The sequence below is a fragment of the Tenrec ecaudatus genome, chromosome 14, assembly GCF_050624435.1.
Source record: "Tenrec ecaudatus isolate mTenEca1 chromosome 14, mTenEca1.hap1, whole genome shotgun sequence".
Lineage (NCBI taxonomy): Eukaryota > Metazoa > Chordata > Mammalia > Afrosoricida > Tenrecidae > Tenrec > Tenrec ecaudatus.
In genome coordinates, this window is record NC_134543.1 from 34,146,366 (window position 1) to 34,170,894 (window position 24,529).

Here is a 24,529-nt window from a genome sequence, read left to right on the forward strand (position 1 = left end):
CTTGCCAGCCTCTGTATTATGTGGGGTCAGGGTACCTGGTCAGGAAGTAGTTAACTTATATGGTGGTTGAGGCGAAGGTACCTGTTCCCGGGTGGAATTCTTTCAGGCTTATGTGAGTGAGTGGGCAGGGATTCAGCACTGTTTGTTCTGGTGCTCTGCTGAGGGGTCACCACCTCCAAACTCACTCCGACCTCAGATATAAGAATGGGAGGGCCACGACTCTTGGAAAGAATGAGGATGACAGCTAGTCATGCCGGGGTCACCAGGAGGGTATGGGGAACAGGAAGGCTCCCCGCTTCCTCATTGCTGGTTACTGGTGTGCCAGGTGGTTGTCTGGGCGGAATACTGTTTGCAAAGGTTCAAGATCACTTTGTATCTGGTTAGTTGACCTGCTTCTGTTCTGCTGCTGCTTCTGTTTGGCTTCCATCCATCCACCTGTCCTTACTCCAAAGCTCAGAGTCCCTTTGGTAGGTCTCTAATGTCTTTGTTGTAGAAGGTCTACGCAGTGTGTCATACTAGTTCACCATCTTGCTGGCAGTTTCCCCTAAAACTTTTAAAATTGAAAATTGAGTCTGACAGATTTAAATAATTGATCTGGCTTCCATTTTCTACAGGTTGATCCTGAATTGGAAAAAAAACTGAAAATGAATAAAGTGTCATTGGAGTCAGAGTATGAGGTATAGTAAATTAATATTGTTCCTTTTTAAATAATCTTTCTAGTCAATGACTGGCTCTTCCTCTCTGAAATAAGTCATTACTGCTACCGAGAAAAGCATGTATCGTGAATACATGTCCCAGCAAACGGGACAACCAAGGAGTTGCTTGAAAGAAAGATGAACGTGAGCTCTGTATACTACTAATGAATTCATGGTCAATTAAGATTTTTAAATAAAATGTGAAAAGTGCGAGGAGACAGAACTGGGGAATTTTTTTGCATATGGCAGGAAAATCTATTTAAATAGGCTATACAACCCAATTAAATATTTGTAAGCTCATATTTGTAAGCTTGTAAAAATCTAAAACTTCATCCTAGAAAAAATTCTGGATATGAAGCCATGAAATAATGAGAAACCATAAAATATGTTTTATCTTATCATGGTGAATGAATTGATTGAAAGATAAAGAACAGATAGAAATCAATAGAAAGAAGTTCAACAATGCAGTTGGAAGAACATGAGCAAAGCATGTGTACCTATGACTCAGTAAAGGAAATACATAATTCTTAAACCTGTGATGCGATGCACAACTTTATTGTAGTAGTAGTGTTAGTCAAAAGTACATGGTACCATTTTGTGCCCATTCTATGAGCAAAATGAAAAAAGTTTCATAATATCTTGCATTATTTGGTGTAGTGAGAAAGGCTGATGGTCGCCATTTCTGCTGGATTCATCATTTGGAGAGAGGTTGACTTTCAAGTTTTTCTTGTCTATGGATCATTGCAAATGACTTCAGACACCAAGGAGCAAATATTAGCCCAAACTCCACAGGTTTAGGGCACAATCTTCCACAAGCCTCTCCTGCTATACCTACAATTAGCACCACAATCAGTTTTAAAACGTTTTATTCTTTATACCCGTTATTAGCTCCCAATTTCCCCCCAGTCTCCCCTGTCATATCCTAAGAAACCATTAACTCATTTACTGTCTATATATTTACCTATCCTGGATTTCATGTACTAACACCCCCCAAAAAAACCAAAACAAACAATAAACCAAAATCAACAATAACACAACAGAGAACAACCTCAATAAAAATGAAAGCATAACACATTAAAAACTGAAACAAATTTAAAATAAGTCAAAGGGAAACCAAATGATGAGGTGTTACATTTTAACCTACGTGCACCTGCAATAATCCACTTTCCAATGTGCTGTGTGCATTACAGCAAGGCCATTCACATCTCTGGATTAGGCTTAAAAATGTGTATTTCCCTTTCCTCTTTTTTTTTTAGCTGAAAAAATGTTAATGGGTCAAAAGGGTGATCGAATTGTAAGGTATTCCATTTTAACCTAACTCCTTCTGCCATAACATTTCTGTCTGATAACAAGGCTATTTGCGTCCCTTGATTATGGTCCGAGAGTGTTCTCTGGAGACTTCATCCACATGTGAACCCTGCAAATGGATGTTGGGCTTCCACAGTCATTCATAGCCTTCTACAAACCAGTGTTCACAATTTAAGCGCTGATACCATTTCCTCTTTCAGATTTGGGTTTTAGTATTGATAATTCTTGGATCACACGGGCTGGTGTGCTTCTTCCATTTGGACTTAGTTGGTGCCTCACTTAAATGACTGCTTGTTTTAAGACAGCTTTTTAAGACCCCCAGACACTAGTACTTCTGATATCCAAGCACCATCACCACATTTGGCTTTAGCACACCCCACTGCTTTCTCCTGCACGTCTTGACTTCTCTGTTCCCCCCTCTTGGTATCTGGTGGCACAGTACTGTCCATAGATGGACAGTGCAGTCTTGACTCTGCAAATTTTGCGAAATAGGAATCTTTATTCCACAAAGAAGGGGTCGCTTTTTCATGCGGTTTCTTCCAACCTTGCCAATCTATGAATTTTCTCAAATATTTGGAGATATGTATATATAAAATCTGCATTACTTGTGTGGTGGCTTTTTAACTATTCTTATTATGGTGCAAATATGTACAACAAAGCATTCAATATTTTAATATTTGCTATACATACAATTCAGTGACACTGATTAAACTCTTCATGCTGTGGATCACTTGTCCCTATCTTTTTTCTAATTATTCTACCACTAGTGACATGTTTTTGCCCCCTAAGCAAAAACTCCCCTTCCCCCCGCTCTCATATCTTTGATGACTGCTGGCAAGGTTTGATTTCTGTATTGAGGCTGCACAGCATTTTTCCGTTAATGATGACTTATTTTACTCAACATATTTTCAAGGTTCATTAAAATTCTGGCATGCATCCTGACTTCATTTCTCTTCATGGTTGAATAAAATTATTTTGAATGTATGTATCACATTTTGTTTATTCGTGCATCTATCGGTAGACTATAATTACATTGTTTCCAGTTTTTGGCTATTGTGAAATTGCTGTAATGAACATTGTCAAAATCTTTTGTGACTTTATATCATTTGTAACTGTTTGAAAATGCACTCTAAATTACTGGAATTGTATTCATCTATATATAGTTTTTTTTAACAATTATTGGGGCTCATACAATTCTTATCGCAGTTCATACATATACATACATCAATTGTATAAAGCACATCCATACATTCCCTGCCCCAATCATTCTCAAGGCATTTGCTCTCCACTTAAGCCCCTTGCATCAGGTCCTCTTTTTTATTCCCCTCCCTCCCCTTTCCCCCCTCCCTCATGTGCCCTTGGTAATTTATACTTCGTTATTTTGTCATATCTTGCTCTATCCGGAGTCTCCCTTCCCCCCCTTCTCTGCTGTCCCTCTCCCAGGGAAGAGGTCACATGTGGATCCTTGTAATCAGTTCCCCCTTTCCAACCCACTCACCCTCCACTCTCCCAGCCTCGTCCCTCACATCCTTGGTCCTGAAGGTATCATCCACCCTGGATTCCCTGTACCTCCAGCCCTCATATGTACCAGTGTACAGCCTCTGCCCTATCCAGCCCTGCAAGGTAGAATTCGGATCATGGTAGTTGGGGGGAGGAAGCATCCAGGATCTGGGGGAAAGCTGTGTTCTTCATCGGTACTACCTCGCACCCTAATTAACCCATCTCCTCTCCTAAACCCCTCTATGAGGGGATCTCCATTGGCTGACACTTGGGCCTTGGGTCTCCACTCTGCACTTCCTCCTTCATTTAATATGGTATATATATACATATATACATATACACATATACATATACACACATATACACATACATACACACACTTATATCTTTTTTTTTTTTGCATGATGCCTTATACCTGGTCCCTTGGCACCTCGTGATCGCACTGGCCGGTGTGCTTCTTCCATGTGGGCTTTTTTGCTTCTGAGCTAGATGGCCGCTTGTTCACCTTCAAGCCTTTAAGACCCCAGACACTATCTCTTTTGATAGCCGGGCACCATCAGCTTTCTTCACCACATTTGCTTATGCACCCATTTGTCTTCAGCGATCCTATCATGGAGGTGTGCAGTCAATGATATGATTTTTTGTTCTTTGATGCCTGGTAACTGATCCCTTTGGGACCACTCGATCACACAGGCTGGTGTGTTCTTCCATGTGGACTTTGTTGCTTCTGAGCTAGATGGCCGCTTGTTTCTCTTCAAGCCTTTAAGACCCCAGTCACTATCTCTTTTGATAGCCGGGCACCATCAGCTTTCTTCACCACATTTACTTGTTCACCCACTTTGGCTCCAGCCGTTGTGTCGGGAGAGTGAGCATCATAGAGTTCCAATTTAATAAAAGAAGGTATTCATGCATTGAGGGAGTGTTTGAGTAGAGGCCCAAGGTCCTTCCGCCACCTTAATACTTGACCTATAAATATAGACACATAGATCTATTTCCCCATCTTCCTATATATATTTGCATGTACATGTCTTTGTCTAGACCTCCATGGATGCCCTTTGACTCCTAGCTCTTTCCTCCATCTCCCTTGACTTTCCTCCTGCCCTACTACCATGCTTCATCGCCACCTGGGCTAGAGTATACATCTTCTCTAAGCAACCTTACCCTTGATCAATTCCCACCATGCCTGTCACTCCCCCTTCTCTACCATTTGGGGTCCCATGTTTTTCCCTTGTCCCTGGGTTTGTTAACACCACTTCCTTACCCCCCTACTCCCCCACCCCAAGTCCCCCCGGAACTGTCGGTCCCATTGTTTTTCCTCCAGATAGTTCATCCAGACTGTCCTATTCAGACAGACCTGTGGAGTCACTAACATGCACGAAAACAAGACAGAGGAAAACAAAGCAACAGTATACAACCAGACAACAAAACAACAAAAACAAACCACTGACAACAGAACAAAACAGTTCACAAGAGAAAAGCTTGTAGTTAGTTCAGGGATCATTTGCTGGCCCTTAGGAGCGTTTTCCAGTCCAGTCTGTTGGGGCACCACGCCCTGGCCCCAAAGTCCACTTTCAGCATTCCCTGGGGACTTTGCCACTCCATTCCCTTGCTGTTCCGCTGCACTCCCCCAGTGATTTGCCTCGGTGTGGTGGGATCAGGTCAGGTGCAATTCCCACACTGTGTCTCCGGTGCAGTCCCCTGTATCGCCCTTAGTCACCGATTGGCATCATTTCTCGTAGTGGGGCCAGCCATGTTGTTCTCTCTGTGGACTGGCTGCTCTACTCAGGATCATCATCATCACGGCCTGGTGGGCCAGGCTGTGCTCCACTCTCTCCTCCTGCCCCTTCATCTGCTCCCGTTTGCTTTGATCAGATGTGTTCATCTCCCGGAGCTGCAGTCAATGTCGTCCTTTGGAACAAATTCTTTTTGGGGGAGGGGCAGGAATCCACTTAATTTATGGTGCTGGGGTCATCTATATATAGTTAATACAGACCCCCGATACAGAATAATTTCATTCACTGTACAAATGTGCTTTACACAATTGTTGTATGTATGGATTGTGATAAGACTTGTATGAGCCCCTAATAAAATGATAAAAAAGATGAACAGACTAAAAAAAAAAGATGATAGCAATGGTTTTAAAAAAGAATAATTTCATTCACTACACTACCATTATGTATTTAAAGATTGTGATGCGGTACTTGCGATATACAAAGGGCTTCAAAAATTGTGTAAAAATGGAATTAAAATTCATAGAGACTATGTCCTGACTGAGCTTTGGTAGAAGCAAAAAAACCTTCTGGACTTAAGAACATTTTCGGCTTCTGACTCTGGACTCTGCATTTGGCTTGCCTCTGCCTGACCTTTGGATCTGGGACTGAACAGCCCTCACCACCACCGGAGATAGTTCCTCAAAGTGTTGTGTCCTGAGGACGCTGTCTGGGCAGTGAGAGGACCTCCTCAGCAGCTACCAGGGAGATTCCGTGAAGCACAATGTCCTGCACTTTTCTGCAGTGAGACATTCAGCTTAAAAACTAAGTAGACCCGATTCTTCCTGAGGTAGAACTGCCCCTTCCGCACTCCCTGAGCATGAGTTATCAGGGAACGTCTACCGTTTCCGGACGGTACCGCGATGTCCCCAGACTGCTTTCTGATTAACCTGATGTGCAAGCCTGCTTTCTGAAATGAGGAGCACTTGGAGCATCATCTTGCTGAGGGCCTCTCTGTTTGTCGAGGCCCCTCTGCTTGACCAAGCATAATGGCATTCTTCAGACACTGGTCTCTCCTGACAACATGTCTAAGCCAAGATCCATCTGGAATCAGCAATGGCATCACTCAAGTCATATCCTCTTCCGAATCCAGTTTGACAGGCAGCTCCCTGTCAACATACTACTGCACCTGTTGTTGAATAATCTTCAGCAGAATTCCTGGTGGGTCTGAACTGCCAATCATGCAGTTAGCAATCCAATGTATACCTGATTGTGACACCAGGCATTAACGCACTAAAGTAGACTGGTATTGCCCTTTTGAATTGGACAATAATATGTTTTATTATGTAAGGAATGAAAAATTCAAGAATAATTGCATTACATTCAGCCTCTAAAAAGATAATTTCCAGAATTCAAGTATTTTGCTGTGTAGTAGAAAAATATATATGTGTGTATACATATACATACATCCTAAAGAAACACTAGTTAATGCAATTATTATTCAAATTTATGCACCAGCCACTAGAACCAGTGACAAAGAAATTGTAAAATTCTATAAGTGTCTTCAGTCTGAAATCAATGAAACATGCAATAAAGATGAATTGATAATTATTGCTGATTGGAATGCCAACATTGGAAAGGAAGAAGTGTCAGTAGTTGGAAAATACAGACTTGGTGATAGAGATTAAACTGGGGGTCACATGACATGCTTTTATAAGAGCAACAACTTCTTTATTACAAACCTTTTCAAGAACATAAGCAACAACCAAACACATGGGCCTTACCAGCAGGCATCAGCTTAGATAGTTACAGTAATAGACAATAGAGAAGATCAAAATAATCCGTCAAAACAAGGCCAGGGGCGGGCGGTGAAACAGATTGTCCCTATGCAAATTCAAACTGAAGCAGAAGAAGAGTAAAACAAGCCCATCAGAATAAAAGGACTACCTTGAGTATATATATTTTACCTGAATTTAGAGACCATATCTAGAACAGATTTGGTGTCATTAGTGACTAAAGACTAAACAAGTTGTGGTATGGTGAGACTTTGTCTCATGTACTTTGGACATGTTTTCAAGAGAGACCAGTCCCTGGAGAATATATCAGGCTTGGTAAGATGTAGGAGCAACAAAAGAGAGGAAGGCCCTCTCTCAGATGATTGGACCCGGCGACTGCAACAAGGTGCTCAAACTGTAGAACACCTGTGAGGATCGTGCGTGACAGGTGGCTATGAGTCGGCGCCAATGTGACAGCAAACACCGCACAACTACAGAGTGAAGGATTGATGTCTTCATATTTCCCTAGGTTTTACAAATATATATTTTATAATATTCTAGAATTTTCCACAGTGATTTATGTGGCATTAATCATTTATGCAGAGTAGAAATGGAACATAGCATTTGACAATTCGCCTTGGTTATTTTGCCTCCCCCCCCCCTGAATTTATTGGTAAGTTTCTATGATTAATTTTCATATTTGCCTTGTCTTTTGTCAGAAAGAAAAAGTAGAAAGCTATTAATTTTTTGGACAACTTGTAATTTGCTAATTATTTGCTATTAAGCATGTCTGTGTTGTGAAATATTGGTTTTGGCAATGAGTTTTGAAGTTTATTTTTAATCCTTGTAAACCTGTATTTCCAAAGTGAAATGAATATTTTATATATGTCTATTTTCTTTTTTATTATAACAATTTTAAATGAAACAATATCAAATCAGTGAGTTGGAAAGTTTATTTTTCACTCTTAAAAAACTATTTTAAAGTGAAATAGATATAAGTGTCTATTGGTTTTTATTATAACTATTTTAAATAAAGCAATTTAATGTAAAAAAAAAAAAAAACTAAGTAGACCCACACTATTAAAGTGGGAGAGCAGCAGGAGTGCTGACAGGCGCCCCTTACCTGTCCTGCTTCTCTCTGGCACAGCCAATTTTTCCTGGCCTCGGAGGCAATCTAGCTAGCCAAACTTCTTACTCCGCTGACTTTTGGGGGCTCAGGTAGATAGCAGGTTATGTGGGTAGTTTGGTATAGATTAATCAATACACAAGTTTTACTTTTTGCCAGTTTTTTTCCTCCCTCCTTTGCTGCTTTGTTCTCTGTGCCCACCATTGCCCTCCCTCTCCAGTCCATGTGCGCATCCAGTGGCACTACCAAAGGGGCACACGTACCCACGAGGTGGCTCTATTTCTTACTTTCTTTTCTTTTCGTTGTTTTTTGTACCTTTGTTCAGTTATAATACTCTATTTTCCCCTCGATCCCACTTTCTGTTCCAGTGCCCTATCCCTTTGAAATACCACTCTCCTGAGAACACACACTCCCCCCGGCAAAAATAGGCAGGCTTGTAGATTTTGGCACACCCAACAAAACAAGGGCTTCCTCCCACCCCCAGGTGCCAGTACACAGACGCAACCACATTCACACTGTCATAGTAATAAAACTTCATACCCACACCCAAGACACACATGAGCTTTTTGGTCTCTTTTGTACCTCCTTTTCCCTGTCCCCGTTATCTTTCTGCTCTTTTTCCTTGTGAAATATATTTCTATTAAACTTATTCTGATTACCCCTCTTAAAATATATTGTATCATTATTTTAACAAATCTGTTGGCCTATCCAGACAGCCACGTATTATTACTATCATGGCTTTTATTTTCTATTTTCTTCCCCCAACTTTCTTCCTTATCCATCTCTCCCCTTTCCTGCATTTCACCACCATATGGTTTCCAGTTCATATTAGACCTCGCCTACATTACTAAACAGAGCTACCTACCTCTACACAATCCAGCAGCACACGCACTGCTAATAGCAGTACCGCAATGCTGAGGAAACATCAGGAAACCTATAAAATCAAGAAAAACAAACACAAGCAACCAAAAATCACCCAGGGACTCTGAAGAGAAGTCCCTAGAACTAACAGAAACAGAATCCAGAAGAATGATGTTTAGATCTGTGCAAGAGATCAGAGGGACACTCATGAAAACAATAGAAGAAATTGAAAAACTGAAATCTTTAAACCAAAAGGGATCCCAGAAGATAAACAATGCAGTAATAGAATTAGGTGCATAGTAAAAGACCCGAGGGATAGAATGGAGGAAGAGGAAGATCAACTCTGTGAGCTTGAAGACAGTCACTCTTGACATCTATGAGAAAAGCACTGTCCTCCCAAAAGTGAAGGAATCAGAAAACCTGAGACTAATGTGGGATACTATCAAGAGAAATGCCCTGTGGTACTTACATAATCTGTGGTCAACTTGAGACTTAAGAGTGAAGGGGTGGAGTTTAGCCTGTCAATCAGGTCACAGCTTGATGACCTCATTTGGGGCCACTCAGGAGATAAATCGCTCGCTGGAAGTGGGACACACACACTCCCTGGGAGACATTCCATGCTGACACATGGATCTATGCTAGTGTCCTGGAGTTGGAGGAGCCACAGACCCCTGCCAGTGCTGAGATGCTTACACCACCACTGGATCCACAAGACCTTCCACCCACTGGCCTATGATCTTCCTGCAGTCAGCATCATTGCATGTGTTTTCATGAGCTGAGGAGAAATTTAGAGATTGGTATTGGACATAAGGGCTAATATTGGACTTAAAGACTTGATCTGGACTGGGCTGGGATATTTTCTCAATATACAATTGTTCTTGTTTATAAAGCTCTTTTTAAAATTTACATTTTATTAGGGGCTCATACAACTCTTATCACAATCCATACATGTACATACATCAATTGTATAAATCACATCTGTACATTCCTTGCCCTAATCATTTGCAAAGCATTTGCTCTCCACTTAAAGCCCTTTGCATCAGGTCCTCCTTTTTTTCCCCCCCTCCCTCCCCGCTTCCCCTCCCTCATGAGCCCTTTATAATTTATAGATTGTTATTTTGTCATATCTTGCCCTATCCGGAGTCTCCCTTCCCCGCCTTCTCTGCCGTCTGTCTCCCAGGGAGGAGGTCACATGTGGATCCTTGTAATCAGTTCCCCCTTTCCAACCCACTCACCCTCTACTCTCCCAGTATCGCCACTCACATCCTTGGTCCTGAAGGCATCATCTACCCCGGACTCCCCGTGCCTCCAGCCCCCACATGCACCAGAGCACAACCTCTGCCCCATCCAGTCCTGCAAGGTAGAATTCGGATCATGGTAGTTGAGGGGAGGAAGCATCCAGGATCTGGGGGAAAGCTGTGTTCTTCATCGGTACTACATCTCACCCTGACTGACCCATCTCCTCTCCTAAACCCCTCTATGAGGGGATCTCCAGTGGCCGACAAATGGGCTTTGGGTCTCCACTCTACACTTCCCCCTTCATTCACTATGATATATATATATATATATATATATATATATACATGCATGATGCCTTATACCTGGTCCCTTTGCTACTCGTGATCGCACAGGCTGGTGTGCTTCTTCCATGTGGACTTTATTGCTTCTGAGCTAGATGGCCGCTTGTTCACCTTCAAATCTTTAAGACCCCAGACACTATCTCTTTTGATAGCTGGGCACTATCAGCTTTCTTCGCCACATTTGCTTATGCACCCGTTTGTCTTCAGCGATCGTATCATGGAGGTGTACAGCCAATGATATGATTTTTTTATTCTTTGATGCCTGATAACTGATCCCTTCGGGACCACGTGATCACACAGGCTGGTGTGTTCTTCCATGTGGGCTTTGTTGTTTCTGAGCTAGATGGCCGCTTGTTTATCTTCAAGCCTTTAAGACCCCAGACACTATCTCTTTGGATAGCCGGGCACCATCAGCTTTCTTCACCACATTTACTTGTTCACCTGCTTTGGCTTCAGCAATTGTGTCGGGAGGGTGAGCATCGTAGAGTGCCAATTTAATAAAAGAAAGTATTCATGCACTGAGGGAGTGCTTGAGTAGAGGCCCAAGGTCCTTCTGCCACCTTAATACTAAACCTATAAATATAGACACATAGATCTATTTCCCCATCATATATATATATATTTGCATATGTACATGTCTTTGTCTAGACCTCTATAAATGCCCTTTGCCTCCTAGCTCTTTATTCCATCTCCCTTGACTTTCCTCCTGCCCTATTACTGTATAAAGCTCTTTCTTATACACATGAGTGTTTATGAATTTGTTTCTTTAGTCAAATTGGACTAATACATACCCTATCAAGGGAAACAACCTACATCTCATCACTGCAATCCCAGAACAAGAAGAATCAAACAAAAATATCTATAGAGAAGATACTATGAGAAATCATGGAAGAACTTTCCTGAACATTCCAAAGGTGGAGAAATAACTATTCAAGAAGCTGAGAGAAAACCCAAATGTACTAGATCCCAAAAGAAAAGCATCCCAACCACATTGTAGTCAATGCCAATTCAAAGAAAAGGAGAGAATCCTGAGGTCAGCCAGAGATTAAAAACAGTCACACACAAAGGAAAACCAGTAAGTTTAAGCTCGGACTTCTCAGTAGAAACTAAACAGGAAAGACAGTGGAGTGACATATATAAAATGCTGAAAGAAATAACACTACCAACCAAAAATTTTATATGCAACAAAGTTATCCTTCAAATACAAAGGAAAAGTAAAGATATTTTCAAAGAAGGAAAAAGTAAAAGAATTCATAAAAACAAGGGCAGCATTACAAAAAAAACCCCACCCTAACCTGGTCCCTGTGGACAGAGAATCATAGCAGCGACAAACCTCAGAGCATCACAAAACTACCCCGACCAATACTATGAAAGTAGCGCTGAATACAACAAAGAAATAGATGGGGACAAGAACACTAAAAGAAGAAAGGAAAGTGGGGGGGGGGATATTTACATACGTCAATAATGCCACTGAATGTCAGTGAATTTAATACGCCAATAAAGAAACGAGGGTAGCAGACTGAATTAGAAAACAAAATCCAGATGTACGCTGCCTGTAAGAGAGGTCTGAAACTCACAGACAAAAGTAGACTAAAAATCAAAGGATGGTGACAATTTTACCAAGCCTATGGCAACCATAAGAAGGCAATCATGGCAATATTAAGCCCTAATAAAATAAAATTCAAGGTGAATAACGTAATGAGAGACCAGAACAGGCGCTACAGAATGTTTAAGGAACCAATACATCAGAAACCTACAACCCTACTACATATGGGCCCCTTGACTAGGAGGGCACTAGAAATGTGACCGAGGAGGAGCTTCTTTCTCTGAGTGGGGTTGACCAGGATGACTAGAGTTGGGCAAAGTCTGTGGAAGTAGAGCCTGCAGGATCTTCATTTGCTGATGGGGTAGGATTCAAGCTAGAGAAAAATAGCTGCAAAAATTTGCAAATGATCAGAATTTGGATTGTGCGAAGGATGAATTTAGGAAAACTGGAAGTGGTCAAAAATGAAATAGCAAAGCATAAAGATCCTGGGCATTAGATAGTGAAATGGACTGATAATAGCCATTTTGAATAAGAAAATTATGTGATTTAGTAGGCTAGGAATAACACAATCAAGAGAAATGGCTCAGTATTCACAGTCAGTAAGGACATTACAGAATCAATTATGAAGCACAATGCTGTCCATGATAGGATTATAATTATCTGCCTCAAGGAAATCCAATCAGTACAACTATAATCAAATTTATGCACCAACTATAAATGTTAGTGAAGACATTGAATGCTATCAACTTCAGCCAGAAATTGATCAAACATGCAATTGAGATGCACTGATAATTATGGGCAATGGGAATGCAAACATTGGAAACAGAAGAAGGGACAGTAGTTGGAAAATAAGGACTTGATAGAAACAAAGCTGGAGATCGCTTGATGAACTTCTCTAGATAGACTACACAGAAATCAAATTTACTACATCTGCGGGAAGACATGTTGGAGAAGCTTGATAGCAGCAGCTAAAACCAGTCCCGGGGCTGACTGTGGAACAGACCATCAATTGTTCATATGTAAATTCAGGATAAAGCTGAACAAACACAAGTCCACTGGAGTCAAAATTAGATTTTGAGGATATATGCTGTGAATTTCGAGAACATCTCAAGAACAGATTTGACACATTGAATTCTAATGCCAGAAGGCCTGATGAGCTGGGGGCGGGGGTCATCATTAATAAGACATCAGTAAAAGTTCAAAGTGGATGTCAGAAGTGACCCTGAAACTGGCGTTTTTTCATAGAGGAGCCAAAGCAAATGGAAGAAATGATGAAGTCAAAGAGCTGAATGGGAAGCTTCATAAGACAAAGAAATATAGTAAAATGCAAAGACTTATAATTAGATAACAAAAAGGAAAAAACACACTCAGCATATCTTACTGAAAGAACTCATGGATGAAGTTCAAGCCTGAAAGATTATGTGGACAAATATTGAATGGTGACAAAAACATCAAAAGAAGATCGAAAGAATACAGTGTTTCTGTACCAAAAAGAACTAGTCAACAACCCACCATTTCAGGAGGTAGAATACAAGCAAGAACCAATGGTGCTAATGCAGCGTGCCAGCATGGAGAGGGGAGCCAGTGGAGGGGCCTGAGGGCTCGGCCCCCATACCAGCTACATGGACAACTGCCCCTCCCTCCAGAAGAATTTACTTTGGAGGACAGCACTGAAGAGGCAACTAGGAGAGGGACATGTCTGATTAGAGCACATGGGAGCAAAGGAATGGGGAGGAAGAGAGAGTGGAGCACATCCTGGCCCACCAAGCCTGGAGGACGATATCCTCACTCTGAACAGCCAGTGCACAGTGTGGACCATATGAGACACGCCGTCCCTTGCTGGCCCAGGGCCCTATGGGGGACAAAACTGCAACTCAGTGTCAGGACTAGCCCCGCCCGTCTGACCGCACCACACCGAGGCAAAACACTATAAAGGCATGTGTCATAGCAACTGGGGGGGGGGGGGTGCAGAGCAGGGAGTTCCCGAAAGAGTGCAAAGGATAGACTTTGGGGCTAGAGTGTGGCACCCCATCAGACTTGACTGGAAGACATGCCTAGAGGTAAAAAATCAGACCTTGATCTACTTAAAGGTTTATCTTTCTTTTAAAATTTTAAAAAAATGTTTTCTAAAATTAATTAGTTTATTCTTTTATGGGTCATTGGCTTTCTTTTTTATCATTGTTTTGTTCTCTTTTGTCGCTTTGTCTTGTTATCCCTTGTTTTTCGGTGCATATTATTATCTCTGCAGAATTATCTAGATAAGATAGGTTGGATGCACAGTCTGGAGAAGAAAACAACAAGACTGATGGTTCTGGGAGGACATGGGAGAGGGTGAGGGGGGTGGGTAAGGCAGTGAAGTTGACCCACCCAGGGACAGGGGAGCAACAAGTGATCCAAAATTAGTGGCAAGGAGGGTGTGAGAGGCCTGGTAGGGATTCAGCAAGGACAAGGTAACAGAGAAATTACTGAAACCCAAATGAAGGCTGAGCTTGATAGTGGGACAAGAGGAAAATAGAAGGAAACAGAGGAAAGAACTAGGAGGCAAAGGGCATTTATAGAGGTCTAAAACAGGCATGTATATATGTAAATATATTTATATAGGATGATGGAGAAATAGATCTACGTGCATATATTTATAGGTTTAGTATTAAGGCAGCAGAAGGACATTGGAACCTCCACTCAAGTACTTCCTCAATGCAAGAACACTTTGTTCTATTAAATTGGCATTCCATGATGCACACCTTCCCGACATGATCGCTGAAGACAAATTTGTGCATAAGCAAATGGGGTGAAGAAAGCTGATGGCGCCTGGCTAAAAAAAGATACAGCATCTGGGGTCTTAAAGGCTTGAAGATAAACAAGTAGCCATCTAGCTCAGAAGCAACAAGGCCCACATGGAAGAAGAACACCAGCCTATGTGACCACGAGGTGTCGAAGGGATCAGGCATCAAAGAACAAAAAGTTATACCATTGTAAATGAGGGTGAGTGCAGAGTGGGGACCCAAAGCCCATCTGTAGGCAACTGGACACCGCCTTACCGAAGGGTTGCAGGGAGGAAATGAGCCAGTCAGGGTGCAGGGTAGCAATGATGAAACATACAACTTTTCTCTAGTTCTTAAATGCTTCCTCCCCCCACCCCACTATCATGATCCCAATTGTACTTTACAAATCTGGCTAGACCAGAAAATGTACATTGGTACAGACAGAAACTGAAAACACAGGGAATCCAGGACAGATGACCTCTTCAGAACCAGTGGTGAGAGTGGCTATGCCTGGAGGATGGAGGGAAGGTGGGGTAGAAAGGGGGACTCGATTACAAGGATCTACGTATAACCTCTTCCCTGGGGGATGGACAACAGAAAAGTAGGTGAAGGGAGACATTGAACCGTGTAAGATATGACAAAATAATAATAATTTTTTTGAATTATGAAGGGTTCATGAGGGAGGGGGGCCCAGGGAGGAAGGGGGAAAATGAGGAGCTGATATCAAGGGCTTAAGTAGAAAGCAAATGTTTTGAGCATGATGATGGCAACAAATGTACAAATGTGCTTGACACAATTGTTGTATGTTTGGATTGCGATAAGAATTGTACGAGCCCCCAATAAAATGATGTTAAAAAAAAAAAAAAGAACCAATGGTGCCGATGGAAGAAGTTCACACAAATCACACTAAAAGCATCAGCCAAAAACAGGGTTCCAGGAATTGGTGGAATATCAATGGCAATATTTCAATAAGTTGATGCACCACTAGAAGCATTTTTCATCTATGCCAGGAAATTTGGAGCAGTGCTACTTGGCTATTTAACTGGAATTGATCCATATTTGTACCCATTCCGAAGAAAGATGACCTAACAGAGTAGTCAAACTGTAGAACAATGTCATTGATATCACATGCCAGTAAAATTTTGCTGAGGATAATCCCACGATGGTTGATAATCCAACGATGGTTACAGCAGTATATCAACAAAGAGCTGCCAGAGGTTTTAGACAGATTCAGAAGAGGCTGTGGAACACAGGATAATCATTTCTCATGTCAGGCGTTTCTTGGCTCACAGACAGTACCAGAAATATGCTTTCTTGATTATGCAAATGAATTCGACCTTGTGGATCATAAAAAACTATGACTAACCTTGGGAAATACAGGAATTCCAGAACACTTCATTGTGCAAATGGGGGGCCTGTACATGGACCAAGAGAAGATGTGCACACAAAACAAGGAAATACTGCAGGGATTAAAATCGGGAAAAGTGTACATCAGGGTTGTATCCTCTCACCACACATGTTCAATCTGTATGCTGAACAAAAAATAGGACAACCTGGTTTACTTAAAGAATGTGGCATCAGGATTGGAGGAAGGATTATTAACAACCTTAAATATGTAAGTGGCGCGACCTTGTGTGTTGGAAATGAGGAGGACGTGAAGTATTTGCTGATGAAGATCAGGGACTGCAGTCTTTAGTACTGATCAAGAGTTAATGTAGAGAAGAACAAAGTCGTCATAATTGGACCGATTGATAACATAGTAACTGGAGAAAAGGTTGAAATTGTCCAAGATTTTGCCTTGCTGGGATCCACAGTGAATGCTCAAAGAAGCAGCAGTCAAGAGATCCAAAGGCTTTACCATAGTATTTGGTAATCTGCTTTACAAGACCTCCTTAAAGAGTTGTGAAAAGCAAAAATGTCACGTTGAGGAGTAAGGTGTGCCTAATCCCAGCCAGCGTATTTTCCATTGCCTCGTGAATGTGAAAGTTGGACATTAAAAAAGGAAGATTGAGGAATTGATGCACCGGAATTGTGGTGCTGAAGAAGAACATTGAAAGTATCGTGGAATGCTAAAAGGACAGACTGGTCTATCTTGGGAGAAGTATGGCCAGAGTGTACCTTAGAGGCAAAGTGCTGAACTTTGCCATGCATCCTCTGGACATGGCAGGAGAAACAATTCCCTGGAGAAGGACATTTTGTTTGATAAGGATGGCCTGTAAGTTGATGGATTAACACTGTGGCTGCAACAATAGGCTCAGTTATAAGAGCAATTTTTAAGATGGTACAAATCCATGCAGTGTATCAGATCTATTGTGCATTGGATCACGATGGGTTGGAATCAACTCTATGCCACATAACAACAAAACATCCTAAATTTATTCAGATGGATTTATAAAACTGGAACAGAACCATAACAAACGAAGAAATAGAAAAGGTCATCAAGAAACTTCCAACCAAGACAAACCCAGCGCCAGATGGCTTCTGAGGGAAATTCTCTCAAGTGTTCAGAGAAGAGTTGGCACCAGTTATTCCTGACTCTTCCCGGACACAGAAAGGGACCGCAAACTCTTAGACTCCTCTGAAGTGAGCATACCCTTAAAACCCAAACCAGAGAAGGCCGCCTAGACACAGAACTACAGACCAATATCCTTCATGAACACAGGTGGGAAATTCTTCAACAGAATCCTGACCTATAGAACCCAACAACATGTACAAAAAAAATAAAAATTGCCAAGTGTGGTTCATACCTGGGGTGCAAGGATGGTTCAACGATCAAAAAACAATCCATGTAATCCACCTTATAAACAAGACAAAGAATAAGAACCAAATGATCATATCAATAGATGCAGAATAAGCCTTTGGCAATGTCCAACACCCATTTCTAATACAAACACTGCATTAAATAGGTAGAGAAGGTACATTCTGCATCCTATTAAGGACCATATACATAAATCCAATGACCAATATCAGACTCAGTGGGGGAAAGCCGAAAACATTTCCCCTAAAATTGGGAACCAGACAAGGGTAACACATCACCACCCATATTCAACATTATGTTTGAAGTGTTAGCCAGAATAATTAAACAAAAGGAATTGAAGGGAATATAATTGGCCAATGAAGAAGTGAATCTCTGGCTGCTTTCAGGTATTTTATGGAGAGAGAACTCCCAAGGGCTACACATAAAGACTTCTGGAAACAGTTGAGGCTTGATAAAGTAGCAGGATATAAGATTTGCCAACAAATCAAGTCAGATTCCTTTATACTATAGAAGAGAGCTCCAAAAAAGACATCAAGAAAACAATATTACTTACAGTAGCTATATAAGAGGTGAAATACCTGGGAGTATACTGAGCCAACGTTAAGACCTGTACAAAGAAAACTACAGACTTTATTACAACAAACCAAAAGAAACCTATGCAAAAGACTCTTATCGGATTCATGGGTAGGAAGACAATGTTATGAAAATGTCAACACTACCTAACTCACTGCCGTGAAGTTGAGTTCAATTTTCCCAGCATCAGAAAAAGGTAGAATTGCACTTGTAACTCTTTCTGGGAATAGAAAGCCTCATCTTTCTCCCACTGATCAGCTGGTAATTTTGAACTGCTGGTCTTGCAGTTAGCAGTCTGATGTGAAACTTCTACCCCACCAGGGATCCTTACCTAAGGCAAGCTACCAAATATAACAGGATTCTGATCCAAATCCCAACTTCATTCTTCAAAGAAGTAGAAAAACTAATTATTAACTTTATATGGAGGGGGAAGAGGCCCAAGACAAGTAAAGAACCTCACCAAAAAAAAAAGAAGTTGGAAACCTTGCACTATCTGACCTGTAAATCTACTGTACAGACCCAGTAGCCAATCCAGCCTGGTACTGGTACAATGACAGATGCATAGACCAATAGACAGGACAAAAAAACCAGAAATAAAAGCATCCAGCTTCAAACAACTGATTTTCAACACAGAACCAAAAAACATTAAATGAGAAAGGGTTACCTTTTTCAGCAAGTAGTGCTGGAAAAATTAGCTCCCTATCTGCAGAATAATGAAACTCATTCTACACCCCAGGCACAAAAATGTCAAGAAGGATTTAAAAACTAACGCTATAAGGATCATCGATGAGAAAATTAGGACAAACTTAAGGGTCCTATTGCAGAGCATACACAAACTACCAAAGACAAGGAAGGAAGCACACACATTGGAAGACAAAATAGGTGACTGGGAGACCTATTAAAAATAACACGTACACATCAAAAGACGTCATTAAACAAGTAAAATAAGATCCCGTTAATTGGGAAATATCTTTAGCAATGACAATAGTCAAGGAGCTAATTATTAAAATCTATAAAATTCTGTTGCACCTCAATAAGAAAAAAACAAAAGATGGATAAAGGACATGAATAGACCATTCAAAAGGAAGACACTTGAATGACTAACAAACACACAAGATTAGCCTTCTGGGAGATACAAATGAAAAGGATGAGATATTCTCTTAAACTTACAACAATAGCCCAATTTAAAAAAAACAGAACACCAAGTGCTGGAGAGAGTGCAGAGAGATTGGAATTCTACACTGCTGGTGTGCTTACAGCCATTGTGGAAAGTGATATGGCACCAACTCAAACATATGGCCCAGCAATTCCTTTGATAGACATATACCCCAAAGAAACAAGAAACAGGACAGGATCAATGTATACTCTCCTCTGTTCAATTGCTGCACAGTTCCCAATAGCAAAAAGCTGGAAACAGCCCAATAGCCCATCAGTAGAACAGATAAAGAATAAATAAACTGGTACATACACACACAAAACAAAACAGCAATAAAACCGCGGAACAACTCATGGCATGGACGGACCTAGAAGCCATTCTGCCGAGTGAAGTTAGTCAATCACAAAAGGACAAATGCTGAATGAGCTTACTACTAGAGGGTTAAGCACCAAGATGAAAGCCGACTTCTGCTCTCAGTTCAGACAGTCTTCTAATCTGCTCTCCTAAGCAATGAAACAAAGTGCCTGCCTAGGCCCCTGGACCATAGATCACCCCCTTGAGACATATGTCTTAAAAACCACTTCGGCAGAGGACACCTTACTCAGCTAGGGTCGATTTCTCAAGTTGGGGTAGAGACAGATCCATTCAGTTGCCGTCATACAACATTGTTCTATGGTCACCCCCAAATCAACCGATCCTCCTACAAGAGTGATAAGCAAACCTCCCTGGAAATTCAAGCCAAGATAGGGGAGAGGGCTGTGTGTCTTGAGAAGGTGATTACATTACTGGGGGTGAGTAAACCCGGAGGAGCAACTTCCCAGAGGGGGGAAAATGTTTAACAATACTTCTATAGAACCCAAGGGCAGAATATGCCTGGTGCTTTCTTCTTTATTGAACACTTTTGATGCAGTTTCTGTCAGCCTCTGGTGTCACACCCAGACTGTGTGGTTTAGGCTATTGGGACACTATCTCCATTGGACTTTGGAGCAAATCTCTTGCATTGAGGCTGCCCAAGGAAAGGTGGCCCCGGACTATCATTTATTTAATATCTTAATGCCCTCCTTACTCTCATATGACATGTATTAATCTGGTAGACATGATTCTTCCTTTTTGAATGAGTGTTATTGAACATTTTGCTCTATCACAACCCCTATTGTTTGTGTAGAGTATCTAGTCACTAAGAGTTAAGTCTGCACCTGTCAAGAAATCATGTATTTCGGTCTGTAGATGGCCTATACTTATATAATTTCCTTTTCTCAAAGTGTCTTAAATTCTATACCATTGGCTAAATTAATGACAGTATTAATAACATGCCCCAGGGGGATGATTGATACAGTTCTCAATTATAAAATGATAATGGTTTCTCTAATGTGAATCATAGATATATATACACCATTGGTATATGAATGGATTTGGGGCTTGCACTTAATTGTAGCCCAAGTCTAAACAATGATTTCTTATGACATGGCCCTGCTCACTGCTTACTGTCAAAGAGACCACTGAAGGTAGGTTGCTATAGCCAAATATGGTGATGGTGCTTGGATATCAAAAGAATAGTGTCTGGGTCCTCTTCTCCCTGGTGCTCTTTTTCTCGGTGGGGGCGTGGGCAATAGAACAGACATGGGCTTTGGGGGACTTTTAACCCCCACCCCCTTTTTGTTGTTTATAGAAACACTAAACATTCAATTCCAGAGAACCAAAAATCCCACCTTCCCACCGAACACTACTAAGGAGCATATCTTCTGCTCCATATTTTTTTCTTTTTCTCTCTCTTGTTAAGGCTTTTAAAAACAAATGGATTTTTATATAAATAAAGTTTTGAAAGTGTGAAAAAAAAGAATAGTGTCTGGGGCCTTCACAGTGTGTTTAGAAACAAGCAGCCATTTGAGTGAGGCAGTAACAGTCCACATGGAAAAGAAACACACCAGCATGTGTGATCCAAGGATGGTAAATAGTAAAATCCAAATTCAAAGGAGGTATTGATATCAGAGCTTAAATTGTGAACACCAGATTTGCAGAAGGCTGTGGATGACACTGAAAACCTCATCTCTGACCACTGTTCAGGGATCTCAATCGCCCTATCATCAGACAGAGGACATTGTACAGTTGGTTATGGCTGATGCAGTGTGGTTACAATGTAATACTTTATCTTTATTTTTCCTAATGTTTTTATACGTTTCAAAGCTATTTTATTGGGCGCTGTTACAAATATATCATTCCATAGTTCAATCCCATCAAACAGTAGTGTACAATTGCTACCACCATCAGTTTCAAAGCATTCTCTTCTTTAACTCCTTGATATCAGTTCCCTTTACCCTCTCCCTCTCGCTCTGTATCCCCCAAGGAACCCTTATTCTACTTGTCCCTAAAGGTTCATCTATCCCGAGTTTCATTGACTGAAAAACAGATAACAAAAATTCAAGAGGGCTACCCACAATGACAAACAACATCAGAGATAAACCGTAATAGGAAAAAGGAAATAAAGCTAAACAGAGAATGTTGAAAACCAGATCAGGCCAGCAAGTGTCAGAGAGGGATAAAATCAGGAGGGTTTAACATGCAAGTTAGGTTATGCTTTGGATCTCCTGGAGTCTTCACCCCAATACCCTCTGTTTGGTAACTGGCTTATTCCCACACCTCAATTATTGCTAGAGGGAAATCACCTTTGACCCATTTTAAAATTTCAGTTTTTAATATTTTCAGCTTTCTTTTTGATTGAGTTTTTAAAAAATATTTTGTCTTGTCCTTGTTTGTTTGCTTGATTCTAGTTTAGGTTTGTGTGGTTTTCCAGATATAAAATCTAGGATAGATAAATCCATAGAGACATTAACTGAATTGATCATTGATTAGGGCCATGGAAGGAGGGAAATCAGGAGCTAAAACGAGTATGAGAAGAGAACGTTCTGAAATTTATTGTGGTGATGATTGCACAAATCTTAATATGTTTGAACGATTAAATTGTATGAAATGTGAAATATATGCCAATAAAACTATTTGAAAACAAAAGTTAATGAATTTTTTTCTGTAAACGTTTTGAAGCCCCCTCACATGAGCACTATGCTGTTGTAATACTGTGAAGGGCTTTGAGTTCTTTTAAAAACCATCGAATCTGAAAACTGAAGAAGGCTTGTAGGAAATTTGGTCTGAGTTTTCATTATTACTTACATGGAAATTACAGGCCAGATAAATGAAAGATTCTAGATAAATTACTTACCAGTTAGTAAAAAAGAAGTGTGTAATATTCGAAGGTTGTATCGTAAATGGATACCATTTTTTCTCTCTGAATGGATATAAGCTATTGTGTGTGCTCTTGACCTCTTTGCTATCCTATGTATTGAGTTATTCCATCGTAATCGAAACACAGCCTCTATAAAATGAATTTCCACAGTGGTGGCCCAGAGGACCAGGGTGGAGAAACAGTCATGTCCTTCCCTTCACTCCTGTCACCTTCTGTCCACACCTGTGCTGGAGAGACACATGAGCGCCGTCCATAGGGGATCAAAGTGTAGCAGAACATAGGTTTGCTGCTCATTGCACCCGTGGGAAATGTCATTTTGGGGGGTTTGCTCCTTCTTTCCTGTAGCCCCAACACATTTCTTAGTGCCAGCCCAGGTCATCGTCATGTCTGCCTCGTCACAAACGTCAGGGCCCCCACCTGCTCCTCTCGTTGACACCCCCACCTGTGCTGGCCCATTGTCAGGGTGCTGGAATCAGCTGTCAAATTTAGGTGTTTGTTTTCCAAGCTTCTTTAGTTGGGTTCTCAAGAAGAAAATATACTTCTCCTGTTTTTGTAGTTTTATGCTTAGATATCGATGGTAAATGACACGCATTATCAATAGCAAGCCCCAAAAGTTTCATATCCGAAGCAGTATGCTATCTTTATGCCTATGTTTATTCTATAGCTAATTTATTTACTAAATTATAATCTGAGAGCTCACTGGAGCCTTTCCATTCACTTATTTATTCATTTACTCAGTGATATTTGGATCAAAGCCACAGCGTTCTTCCACTAATATGAGTAATTTTTGTGGTTTTCTAGAAAATAAAGGACTCAACTTTTGGTGACTGGACGAATGTTCGAGGACCCAGGCCTTGGGAAGATCCCAACCTCCTCCAAGGACGGAATTTAGAAGCCCTTAAGTCAAAGACAACCTGATTATGTTGATTCTAGGTTTTTGTGTTGCTACTTTTGTTTTAATTTTAAAATGTTTTCAAGCAAGCTTCCTACAATATGTTCCTACATAACGGGAGGAAAATTCAGAACTGCAGAACTCGGAATAGCAATAATTAACAGACAGTCGTGATTGAAAAGTGGATCTCTTTATGTTTCTCAATATTTCATTTGCAAATGAAAGTAGCCCTATTGACCACATGTATTTTGGACCTTTCAATAAAAATGTAAATAAGTCTACTAAAGAGTGTCCTTTATTCTACTCCCTACTACCGACCCACATTCCTTATTTACCAGTCCCTAGGGTTTCTTGAATATTTCATTCCGATTCCTAATGAAAATAAGTGCATCTGAATCTAAACTCTCAGCCAAGCAGTGGTTTTATGCCAAATCTATAAAGGAAAAAAAAATGACCACAATCTGAGAATTTCGGTTTATTTTTACATGAGGAAGTAAAAAAGTATTACTATTAGGGTTCCAGGTCTTATATACATGGGTTTATTCCAGACAAAAAATTATTTAAGCGTGTCTCTTCAATCGATGGATGGCTACACACAAGTTTTCTGCAGAGTTCACTTGTTGTCGTTGCATTCGGCTCTGCACTGTCATTGAGTTGGTTCTCGTTGATAGGGACCCTCAAGGACACGTAGAACTACCCCTGTGGGCTTCTGAGACTGTCACTCTCTCTGAGCGACAGGTAGCTTTGAACTGCTGACTTTTCAGTTAGCCGCCTCGTGCATTATCACTACTCCACCAGGGACCCCTGTTGTCACATACAAGTCTCTTAAAAAAAAAAAAGTCCAACAAAAATAGTGTTTTCTCAGAAGGTTACGGCAACTGCTTTTTTAGATCCCCAAGGGTAATCTTGTACAATTACAGACAATCGTGGAGACTTGCTATGAAAAGATTTAAAGAAAACGAACAATTGCGTTGGCGAGAGAAAGGCCAGGAGAGTTGTCCCCAGGAATTTTCTCGCATCGCAATGTGCCGACTCCCAAGGGATAATTTC

At 40.9% G+C, this 24,529-nt stretch overlaps 1 protein-coding gene across 1 annotated transcript in view; it reads left to right on the forward strand.

The window, feature by feature from the left end:
* The window catches only part of LOC142425344 (cytochrome c oxidase assembly protein COX16 homolog, mitochondrial-like), an 88,671-nt gene extending 64,898 nt beyond the window's left edge, over nucleotides 1-23,773 (forward strand). The window contains exons 5-6 of the mRNA XM_075530517.1: nucleotides 615-677; nucleotides 23,389-23,773. Coding sequence (XP_075386632.1) covers nucleotides 615-677; nucleotides 23,389-23,505 — 180 coding nt within the window. The 3' untranslated portion in view covers nucleotides 23,506-23,773. The remainder of the gene's footprint in view (nucleotides 1-614; nucleotides 678-23,388) is intronic.
* Nucleotides 23,774-24,529: the final 756 nt, after the last annotated feature.